The 12,220-nt window shown below is 44.1% G+C and overlaps 1 protein-coding gene across 1 annotated transcript; it reads left to right on the forward strand.

Annotated features, from left to right (window-relative positions):
* Window positions 1–1,744: 1,744 nt before the first annotated feature.
* LOC125403652 (glutathione S-transferase A2-like) lies at window positions 1,745–10,747 on the forward strand. The gene is made up of 4 exons (XM_048439221.3): window positions 1,745–1,850; window positions 6,359–6,410; window positions 7,590–7,722; window positions 10,507–10,747. The coding sequence occupies exons 1-4, from the start codon at window positions 1,764–1,766 to the stop codon at window positions 10,745–10,747; spliced, it is 513 nt and encodes a 170-aa protein (XP_048295178.1). The 5' UTR covers window positions 1,745–1,763.
* Window positions 10,748–12,220: the final 1,473 nt, after the last annotated feature.

A 12,220-nucleotide genomic window follows, 5' to 3' on the forward strand; every position in this document is an offset into this window, starting at 1 on the left:
TAGTAGCACTAGGAAAAGCACCTCTGGATTTTTACATATGAAATGAGCTAATAGCCTTGGGGAAGAACCTGGCTGCCTGCTTCTTAGCTGACAGCTATAGCTAGTCCATTGGTCAATTCTATCAGAGATCCAAGAAGTTTAAATTATAGCTGAGTGTAGACCAAGCAGCTTCTGAATCTATTAAAAATGACAGAGAGCAGCCCAAACCCAGTGAGCCATACCCAGGTCTCCATAGTGCTGGAGGCAGAAGTATCAGAACAGTACCAGTCTTCACCAGGCCTATAAGCTGAGAGTCTTTTCTGTAAAGGAACATGGGTAAGACCTACCTTATTTGTCTAAGCAAAGGGGGTACGATCAATTCTCCAGTGTCCTTCTGCTTGTCCACAACCAGGGCCAGGTCCTGGTGGCAGTTGTTTCACTGGAGCATCTTGCCCAGTGGTCAGCATTGCCAAATCCAGGTGAAGTAGCCCTGGTGTGGGTAATATTCCTTGGAGACCTTGAGTCACTGAGAGGATCTGGGAGTCTCTGTATGAGATCATAAGCTTTTAAATCAACATTTTAAATGCCATATGTTGTAGATCTCTGATATATTTTTGAGAAATGTCTAGGTATATCTGAATAGACAAACTTTGCTTCTAGTTACTTATTTTAAGCTTAACTTTGAACATATACAGGGGACTGAGTAAGGCTTGGTGTGGGAAATCCTTCTGTGTATGTGTTGCTGTTATTGTTTAATGAATAGAGAAGCTACCTGTCATAGGGCAGGATAGAGCTAGGCAGGGAAAACTAAACTGAATGCTGGGAGCAAGAAGGTGGAGTCCAAGAGAATCTTGGACTTGTAGCTGCCCACAGGAGACAGATGCCTCCAAATTTCATTACAGATGGTTGTGAGCCACCATGTGGTTGCTGGGAAATGAACTTGGGAGCTCTGGTAGAGCAGTCAGTTTTCTTAACCTCTGAGCCATCTCCCCAGCCCTAGAGCCAGATTTTTAATAAGAAACAGCATAAAGTAGGTTTAACGTTATCTACACCAAAAAGCCATCTGGACTCCTGCCAACCCCAGAGATAAATTTTGAGCCCTGACCATAAATGTAGCCACAGCAGGGCTGGGTGGTAACAGGCTGCTGTCGGCAGCAGAAACAGTAAAAAATAGCCTGGCAATTCTTGTTCAGCTCCATGCTTAAAGCAAAACTTGCAAACACACCAAAAACATAGACAAAACTTCCCAACAAAACAAGCATACACACTTTTCAAGAAATAGGCGAAACAAGATCACATATCCTTTATCATTATAGGATCAGGGTTACTTACTCTGCTTATGTCCTCAAAGCAAAAGCCTATGACCAGCTGAGACTGGTTTGGTGCATTGTTCATTGCTGGTCACTGCTGAGTGAGAAATTAGGACATAGAAGCCTACTGGCGTGCGTGCCTTTAATCCCAGCACAGGGGAGGCAAAAGCAGGCAGACTTGTAAGTTTTAGACTAATCTGGTCTGCAAAAAGTATTCCAGGACAGCTATGGTTGTTACACAGAGAAAGCCTGTGTAACTCAGAGAAATTCTCTCAAAAAACCAAGAGAGAGAGAGAGAGAGAGAGAGAGAGAGAGAGAGAGAGAGAGAGAGAGAACCGTCTTTGTTCCCCTTCATCCATGAAGAAGGCATACTGCCCTTCCCTGGTGCTGTATTACTGACGGTATCCCAGAGCACAGTCTCCCAGGGATTGATCTTTTTGTTTTTCCATTCACAGTAAAACCTCAGCTGCAGCCATGGCTGGGAAGCCCATGCTTCACTACTTCAATGGCCGGGGCAGGATGGAGTGCATCAGGTGGCTCCTGGCTGCAGCAGGGGTGGAGGTAGGTTGTGCATTGCTCTTCTGGAATGGAACATAAGATAAGTCTAATACTTCTCTAAGCTGAGAGGCTCCACCCAGGAAAACGGTGCATGGTTTCTTGTTAATAGTGATCTTCATGAAGGAAGAAGATGGACTGATTCGAAGAAATGAAAATTTCATCATGCTCTCTATCAAAGAACACATTCACATTAAAGGATATTTTCAGAAAAAAAATAAAATACTTACTTGATTAGTTAACTATTTGAGTATTAGAATCAAGTTACATAATGAGACATACAAATATACAAACCCAAATATTGATTATTAAATAATTCCAATCATTTATTGCAAATTACGGTATGATATTGTGGCTATAGGTATGACCCTGTTCTTTTAACAAAAGTATTTAAGATTCATAAAATTGTTTGTGATGGGGACATTTGACACCTCAAGTCTGACATTAAGGTCAGAGTCACAGAGAAGGTGGGCAGAGATGAACCCGGTGGACATTAGCTGGGGGTTATTGGAGCTGTGATTGATGGGTGGAGGATCTTTGCATCTTGTGTGTAGTTTTACAGCATAGAAGCAGAAATTTCCATGATAAAAATGGTTTCAAGGGGACAGGAGACTGAAGTAATGGCTCGGTGGTCAAAACCTCATGGTGTTCTTGCAGAGGACACACCCAGGCTGCTCACAACTGCCATTACTCTAGCCTCAGAGGGTTCCAATACCTCTGACTTCCATGAGCACTTTTGCATGAATGTACACACACACACAAACACGCACACACACACACACATACACTCTTTCTGAATATAATATTAAATAAAATTAAAAAGGACAGACTGCACTTTATAGTCAATAAAGTTTAATTTAGAATATACAACATGAATGGCAGGTCTCGCACAGAGGCTTTAGCAAACTGCCTTTCAAAACAGAACAAAGTTCAGTAATCGGTTTGTAGGGACCCTTGAATGCCACACACAGGGCTGGTTGGAAGGGTAAAGCTGGAGAATAACATGGGGTTCCCATCTTCAGGTGGCCCCACATCTGTGAGCTTTCAGGAAAGTGTGAAAAGGGCCCAAGTGAGTGTGGAAGCAACATTCTGAGGTTAAATGTTTTCCAGCTTTAGGACAGAAAATTCTGGTAGACCTTAGTGCTGCCCTCTAGAGGTGTCCCTGGGAAAAACACTTCAAAGCTCACTCCAGGAACTGGTATTTCCTGAGAGGAAGTGCTGGAAGCTGCCTGAGATCTTGTCCTCCTCAGTCAGGAGCAGAATGGGAAGGGTAAAAGATGAAGTGGTGTCCTGTAAAGGCAGCGTTGGCGTCCTCCCTCAGTGTCATGGCAACGTGTTTCCCTCAGCTGTGGAATCCACCTCCATTCCTAAACGAACAGGGCTTCAGCTGATCCTTTCTGAATGAAGGAGTTCGTAAAAACCGAGACTCGCTAGTGCCAGCCCAGGAGGATTGCTTTAAATACATGAATAGTTGGGTGCCAGTGTGTGTACGCCAGCTCTGTGGCTCAGGGGATGTTCTAAGCCACGGGACTGTTGATTCAGTTCAGGAGGAGGGGGTGGGGTGTCTGTACAAGCCTTCCTCTTCCCTGTCCATGGTAACTGAGAAGGCAGTGGGCAGAGGCCGCTAGAGACCCTGGCTCAGACCTTCCAGCTCAAGGTGCCCACAGGATGCCACTGACATCATCCCCCTCATACCCACCAAGCCCATCACAGTTTAGCCTCCCTCTGAACTGTGGTGATGTCACCACTCCCTGCCCCTCTGTGAGTGCTGTGCACATGGTTGACGTCATTTCATTGTCTGTCAGTCCAATCTGTGGGGTTATGGGATCGTCAGCAAACTACTAATCACATTAGAAACCAATTTTCAAACTTTCATGCCTAAAAAGTCCCTTTTAACTATGAAAGGAAAGAAGTCCTTTCCATGGCCCTAGATGGGTAGCAAGGTGGCTCAGGAGATTAAGGTAAAGTGGGAAGCCCTGATTTTGGATTTAGAAACCCATGCAACAACCAAAATTTGTATGTCTTTTCACGTCACAGCTTTCTCCTGGTATGTGCGTGCACACACACACACACAAACACACACACACACACACACAGGCCTTCACACAGAAACATTTATATACACAAAAATAAAGGAAGTTTAGATGAGGAGCCAGAAATATGGCTCAGCATTTTGAAGTGCTTACTGATTTTGCAGAAGACCCTGGTTTGGTTTTCAGCACCTACATATGGTGACTCAGAACAGACAATAACTCTAGCTGTAGGGGACTTTGCTGCCCCTGTCCTCTGTGGATTCTGTACTAATTTTCACACACACACACACACAGACACACACACACACACACACACACACACACACACACACACCAGTAATAAAAGATAACAAGAATAATTGGATCTTGCTTGACCAGCAAGCACCCACATCGAAGTTCCTGTGTACCTGGTGTAGGCATGTTCAACCTGTCCCTAAATAAAGCTTTTCAACGCCCAGAACCTGCAGGTCTATTTTGGAGGTGGACATCAGATAGGATGGATTCATCAACTTATTTTAGAATTGGCTGTAGATATTGTTCCCTAAGCTGCAGAAAATGTTTCTGCTTTGTGTATGAGAGGGAAAGGCACCTGATTCACAGCTGGGAAATCTCTCAGCTTTAAAGGATGTCCTTTCATTACATTACTAAGAAATTTATGACTCAGCTCTGAGACTTCTCAGTTCAAAACGGGAAAGGAGTAGCATGTATTTATACAAAAATTTTGAAGATGAAAAATTTCATTATTAGCATGATCGAGAGGGAGTGTTGAGCATGTCAAATCCAAGTGAGGATACGACTGGGTTTTCAGTTCTTGATCATGACAGTTTTAAACTTTCCTTTGGGTGGGAAACATAACATTTGATCAGATAATTAAAGGACCTTGTGAGATGAGGACGGTTGGATATGCAGAGGGGAGGGTGTAAACCTGCCGATGTGTTATTGCAGGATTGGAGAACTGAGAGAGCGGGGGACTGGAAAAGTCCCAAAGATGGTGACAGTCATGTACATACTGATTGAATGTTAAGTTTTTCTTTTATGTATATGTGATTTTGCCTGGACAGATTGTGGTGCACCATTTGTGTGCAGTGCCCAAGGAGGACAGGAGAGGGCATTGGATCTAGAACTGGAGTTGCAGACACTTGCAAGGCGTCAAATGTAGGTGCTGGTATCAAGTCTATGACCTCTGGAAGAACACTCGGTGCTCTTAGCCCCTGAACCATTTTCTTCAGCCCCCAGGTATGAAATTGAAAGATATAGATAAGGAGAGGAGCAATGACCTAAGAGGTTTAGAGCACTAGCTATTCATCCAGAGGATTCAAGTTCTATTCCCAGAACCCACATGGTGGCCCACAACCATCTGTAACTCTAGTCCCAGGGGATCCACTGTCTTCTGGCATCTAGGGCCACCAGGCATGTGTGTGGTGCACAGACATATGTAGGCGCAGATTGCTTGTTCATTTCCCAGCAAACACCCTTGCACACAAAATATGTAATAACTGAAGACTTAAAAGCATTGGATATACATTTTTCAAGTCTCAGAACTGGGAGATGACTATTAAAATAAGCAAGGATTTTCAAGCTATGTTTACACTTCAGGAGCGGTTATTGAGAAAGGCGAAATGCTCAGAGCACAGTCTGTAACCTTAAGCTCAACCTACAAGCACTCAATATTGGTGTGTTTAAAGAGATGTCAAATTGGCAGGGAACAATTGACAGCTGTTTAGAGAATCTTGAAATGGGGCCAATAAATGCAAAAGCACAATATTCAAAGATCAAGGATGGCAAAGATGAAAAGAATATGATTGAATATGGGCTGAATGAGCCATCCAGACAGAACTGCTTTAAGTGAATCCAAAGACAGGGGCACAGACAAATAAAAAAGAAAGTGAATATAAAAATTGTTTTACTAAGGATTTAATTTCCTTAATTAATACTCACCAATTACATAAAGGGCAAAGTAAGAGTTAGTCAGATCCTATCCCTTTTGTGTTTCCATAATGTGTTATAAACTCAATGTTTACAGTTGAGAAGTCCCGAAATAGGCCTCTTCTTAATAAAGTATAATGAATATAATAAATATATCTTGAAAATAAGAAATGTAGATGCCCATGGGCCCATGCCATGTGCCATGACGGAGACACAGAAAGTTCTATTCTGTTCTCAATGAAGTCAAAACACTTTCCTGAGACTCCAAAGCCTCAACAGTAAATTTCCCAGTGACGGCCTGCCAGAGATCACTCCCCTCTTAGGTTCTAGAATGGGGTCAGGGTGGAGAAACACCACAAGATTGTTGTAATAAACACCCTTTTGTTGATGGACCTAATCTAAATTTCCTAGTGGCCAATATCAGACTCTTTTGTATCTACTACAAGATTTAACTTCTGTGAATGTTCTACCAGACACAGACCGTACAATTTAAAAGATCTCCAATGATACAGAATGGGCTAATGAGAATGCCTTTACTTGTTTTTCTGTCTTCAGTTTGAAGAGAAGTTTATAGGATGTCCAGAAGACTTGGAAAAATTAATAAAAGGTAACACTAAGTATGTGTATGTCCTTGGTAAAGTGCCGAGTAGAAGGTTTACCAGAAGGTGATGCTGGTGAGCAGAGGGTGGGGACAGGCAGGAATGGCAGAGTGATGTGATTGAGGTGGTGGGGCTCCTTGGGTGCTCTAAAAATGGAGAGAGTGATAAGGGTGGGAAAGTTGGTATCTCCAAAAGTTTGGCCAGTGGGTTGTTACTGTTTTCTATGATTCCTACTCCAGAGTGAGCAATCTCAGTAAGGATGACTCACTCACTTACACTGACAGGGTTCCACATACACTGCCCTGCAACCACACAGACACATCAGCATCAATTACATCATGGACAGAAAAAAGCAGTGATGATTTTTCAAACTACCTATGAGTTACTATCAACCACTGGTACGGGATAATTGTCTGTATTCTGTCAATCATGTATTTTAATAAAACGCTAATTGGCCAGGCAGGACGTATAGGCGGGTCAACCAGACAGGAAGTAAGGGCGGGGCAATGAGAATAGGAGAAGGCTAAGGAGGAGAAGCTCCCTCCGCCACTCCTGCGCAGACCACCAAAGAGACAGGATGTAACCTGCTCAGCTGAGAAAGGTACTGAGCCCTGTGGCTAACGTAGATAAGGATAATGGGGTAACAAAAGTTGTAAGAGCTAATAAGTAGCCCGACCTAATGGGCCAATCAGCTTTATAACTTATAGAGATCTCTGTGTGGTTGATTTTCTCTGGGACTTGCCGGCTGTGGGATACCGGGTGGGAACAGATACCCCAACAAGACGGCCCTCATGTTAAAAACCACAAAAAAAAGGCTGGAGAGCTCATGGTAGCTTCCCTGATGATGAGTTTGTCAAGCATACTTGTTCTGCTTTCATGGTGGCCTCTGTTGTCCCTCCTCCTCTTCCATGTGCATCCAGGGATATGAACTGACATGAAAACATGCACTAGAAATATAATACGTGTCTAGATAGGAAATAAAGATGGATGTGAGAAGCGCAAAAGCCAAAAGAAGATGAGTAAGACAGAGAGGAAACAGACGCTAAAGTAAATGGGGTTCAGCCTGAAAGACTGAGAGTCGATCATTTATCTTCCCTTTGCATGATCAAATACTTTAATGCAATTTTTCTGCTTTTGAGAAGTGAGACTTGGACACCTCAGAGACCTTTCCCTTTCTTCTTTCACAGATGGGAGGTTGATGTTTCAGCAAGTGCCCATGGTGGAGATTGACGGGATGACGCTGGTACAGAGCAGAGCCATTCTCAACTACATCGCCACCAAATACAACCTCTACGGGAATGACGTGAAGGAGAGAGCCCTGTATGGTATATTTCCTGTTATTACTCCAAGGGGAAACAAAGGAAATTTTGGTCCCTCCATGAATGAGCAAGAGCGTGGAAGGTTTTATGTCTAGGAGCAAGCTGGTTATATCACTTAGGTCAAGTATGGAAGAGTCCATGGAGGAGAGGGAAAAGCAAATGGGGTGGATGCAGGTGAGTGTGGCTACAGTCGAGGATAATGTTGTCAGCACAGCACAGGGATAGAATTGCCAAGGGTCTGAGCATGGGGGAGCCATGACTCCAGGTGCCCAAGGCTTCAGTGCTGGACCTCAGCCAACCGTTTAGGGCAAAGGACACTAAAAGTCAAAAGACTTGAGGCTGGAGGAGGAGTCCTAGGGAAGGAAGGGTGAAGGAGCTGCCTCCCACATCCCATGAGTAGCAACAGTGCAGAGCAAGCATCTGAATTGCCAGAGGGTTCTATGAACTGTAACATGAGGGCCGGCTTGTTGGGGTTTCTGTCCCGCCCGGTACCCCACAGCCAGCAACTCCCAAGGAAAATCACACACAGGACTCCATAAGATTATAAACTGATTGACCCATTAGGTCAGGCTACTTATTAGTTCTTATGACTTATCTTAACCCATTATTCTGATCTATTTTAGCCACGTGACTTGGTACCTTTTTCAGCTGTCAGCTCACATGTTGCCTCTTCGATGATCTGGGCAGGAATGGTGGAGGGAGATTCCTCCTCCCTAGCCTTCTCCTATTCTCATTGACCCGCCTTTACTTCCTGTCTGGTTGACCCGCCTATACGTCCTGCCTGGCCAATCAGTGTTTTATTAAAATACAAGATTGACAGAATACAGACAATTCTCCCACACCAACGAACTGCTCAACACAAGGAGGCTTAGAGAGATAGGTTCCCAAGTGCCAAGGTTACCTGGAGCATTTAATTCAGGACTAAAGCAGCCAGGTTACTGTACCACCCATGCTGGAACCCAGAGTTCTCACAAAATCCTTCAGTCATGAACCACTGTGTGAGAATACCACAGCTGCTCAAACAGCTAAATGTGGTGTGGGAAACATATGTCCATGGGAAATGGACCTGACTGTAACAGTGCTTGTATAGAAATACTTCTAGCGGCATTATTATGATTTCCTATGGTGGAATCAGCCGAGATATTCAGTAATAGATGAAAGAGGAGCACAGTGTATGATTTTAGCCATGAACATACATGAGGAAAGCAATACAAAGATACAACATGGACATTACACCGTGTAAAGTAAGCAGACACCAGGGCATATGTTCTATGGCTCATTTCTTTTTTGAGGGGAAGGGGACAGGTGAGACAGGGCTTCTCTGTGTAACAGCTCTGGAAGTCCTGGAACTAGCTCTGTAGACCAGGCTGGCATCGAACTTACAGTACATGGTTCATATCATATGAAATGTTCCCATCCTCACCATGGACAAGAAGGAAATAGATCAGTCCTCCTGCACTAGCTGCCACAGTGCCAGGACTGGGGTGTGGGGGAGACCAAAATCTTCTACAATTGAAAAATGTTGTGTTTTAGGATCCTGCAAAAGTACTTACTAAAACAGGAAAACACATTTTGAGGGTATAATAATGGTGATGTGTGACTGTGTGATGCTGAACCTCTGTCCAAAAAGAATGGTACAAATTACAGTTTGGAACAAGGGAATGCATGTGTCCCATGTGTGCTGTGGTTTACATGAATAAAGAAGCAGGCAAGTCTTGACAAATGTTAGCAAGGCCAGAATCCAGCAGCAGTGTGTTCTGGTTATACAGATATTCTTCCCGAGAAATGAGCGGAGACTTCTACACTGACCAAGAATGACTCTGAGCCACGCAGCAGAATGAGAGAGGTGCACCTGAAGGCTCAGCCAGGGCTTGGTGTTGAGCACATGGGAGGCAATGTTGTGGTGTATATGTAGAAGGAGTAGAATATTTTTTGCTCTTTCTGTTCTTTTGGGGAGAGTCCTCTGCCCAGCTCTCAAAAGAATCACATGGAGGCTTATTCTTAGTTATAAACATCTGACCTTAGCTTGACTTGTTTCTTGCCAGCTTCTCTTAAATTATATTATCCCATCCTCCTTTTGCCTCTGGGTTTTTCTCACTCTCTTACTCTATAAACCTCATTCTTACTCCATGGATGGCTGTGTAGCTGAGTGGCTGGCCCCTCTTGTCCTCCTATTTATGTGGCTACTTTTATGAACCCCTTCTTCCCAGATTTCTCCTACAATATAATTTTTTCTGTCTACCAGTCCCTCCTTTCCTTCCTCCTGCCTCACTATTGCCATTCAGAGCTCTATGAAGCCATCAGGTGTATAGAGAAGTGAAGTATCACAGCTTCACAGAGTTAAACAAATGTCACATAAACAAAAGTAACACACCTTCACATGATATTCCCAATACCACAATTTCATAGCTCTGAGAATTTCAGCATGGCTATAGCGATCAAATCATGTCAGAGAGCATGCAAGTCTGCTGTAGAGTTTGATGGTTATCTTCCTGGATACCACCAAGTATATCATGACTGCATCTCTAAATGGGCAAGTGATGCTCTTTGTGCTTGGGTTGGGGCCATTGTGTATAAAAAAAATTTAAAACTGTATCTGAACAGACAGGATGTCCTAGAAGGGAAGATAGTATATCTGTTAAATATAAAATTTTTATGTTTATACCCACTAGAAGAAGTAACTTTGCAAACACCTTCCAGTGTAAATTTCTTAGGTTTTCAGATTAAAATGTAAAATAGGGAATCTTTGAAAATCCTTAACCATTTGGATAATTTTGTCTTTCAGGATCGACATGTACAGAGAGGGTATTTTTGATCTCACTGAGATGATGCTGCCATTGGTCATATGTCCCCCAGACCAAAGAGAAGCCAAGATCTTGTTGGTAAAAGACAAGATCAAAAACCGATACTTGCCTGCCTATGAAAAAGTAAGTAGGCTGTTTGAAGTCTGGGGACACTGTGTTCCCAGGACAGGAGAAAGGCAGAGGTTGGGAGCGACAGGGTGCTGCCGTACTGACCATCCATGAGCCTCCCTGTGCCACTCCCTGCCCACAGGATGCTGTATAAAAATGGCCTGTGAACGAGGACCACATGGTCATGCCAATCTAGTGTCCACATTCAACAGGGTTCAAGGCCATAACCACACCTGATCTGTGAAAGGCTGAGCCACACCAGAGATGGACCTAGATCCTGCAGACACACTGGCCTTAAATTCCAGGGAAAAGTGCAGAAAAACACAGATGGGAAAATATTCTGTCATATCACACAGGGAGGCTAGAGAGCCACTGGCTGTCAGGAGAATAGGATCGAGCTTCAAAGACAGAGGAGAATCTGACCTAGGCAGTGATGCAGGGGAGAGGAGGAGGCTGATGAAGAGATGTAAAGGAACACTGGCCTGTAGGAGTTAGGGTCACAGATGGCAGGCTTGGGAAGAGAGCCATGCACACTCCACACATGAAGAATGTCCGTGTACATGTGGTGCCTCTCTTAGTCGGGGATTCTCTTTGGAGGAAGATCACGAACACGTCAGACTGACTTGATCTTCTGTCAAGCAAAAGCTAAGAACAAAGCTCTGATCCTAGTGGATAAGGAAACCTACACATTCTTCAGAGACCGTGGTTACTGTTTAGAGGCTGTGGGACCTGGGAGACTGAAGGCAAACTGAAGTCTCATGCAACAGACAGCTCAATCCAGAGCAACAGACTGTTTTCACTCAAAGGGCTAAAAGAAGTCACATGGGTAAAGCATGCAGTCACAAGAGAAAACCACACGTGACGATCAAGTTGAAAGTGCCCAAAACATGTTTTCCACTGTGGCATATAAAGAAACAACACTAGCTGGTCGTAAAGACTAAGCTGAGGTGAACTCACTCCTCTCCACTATACTTGGAAGAGTATGAAAGCTTAATCCAAGAACAAGTCTGCAGTGTTTGAAGAAGCTGAAGTCAGAGGAATTTTTCCTTGGGGTCTTGGAGTTTTCTCACAAGCACTCAGAAATCTTCTCATGACTCCATTCTCTGTGGCAGACACCTTGACCAGCAAGGAAGAACGACCACGAGTCAAGGATTTTTTCAAATCACACTTTATTGGAGCCTCTTGGTTGAAGGGAGAGTGGGAAGCGAGAGAGCGAAAGCCAAGCGGCATCTGCTTATATAGGGTGAAGGGACTCGGGTACTGTCCTGATTGGTGAATACCAGTCTGCTGATGCCCGGAGCCTCAGAATTGGCCAGGGACAAGGCTCAATTGCGCATGTGGAGGCAAAGGGCGCTCAGCCCCACGCGGCAGTACCAAATAAGGACTTGCTTACCTCCAAGCTGCAGGACCTCTGGCGTCATCTTGTAATGGCGATTTTCCCGGGTGGCTCCCTACAGTTCCCCCGTTTTGTTTTTAAGAGCAATAAGGCAAAGAACTATTTCCCAATCAGGTCCCTACCTCATGATGTGTGGACCGATCGAGGGAAAGGAATAAGCAAGATACACCCTTCCCATGTAATGGGACAAA

Source organism: Myodes glareolus, chromosome 6, assembly GCF_982192425.1.
Source record: "Myodes glareolus chromosome 6, mMyoGla1.1, whole genome shotgun sequence".
NCBI classification, from domain to species: Eukaryota; Metazoa; Chordata; class Mammalia; order Rodentia; family Cricetidae; genus Myodes; species Myodes glareolus.

Coding starts and splice junctions, on each gene's coding strand:
- LOC125403652 (XM_048439221.3), top strand. CDS start 1,764: ATGGCTGGGAAGCCCATGCTTCACTACTTCAATGGCCGGGGCAGGATG. Junction 1,851..6,358: donor TGGCTGCAGCAGGGGTGGAG/GTAGGTTGTGCA, acceptor TTCTGTCTTCAG/TTTGAAGAGAAGTTTATAGG. Junction 6,411..7,589: donor CTTGGAAAAATTAATAAAAG/GTAACACTAAGT, acceptor CTTCTTTCACAG/ATGGGAGGTTGATGTTTCAG.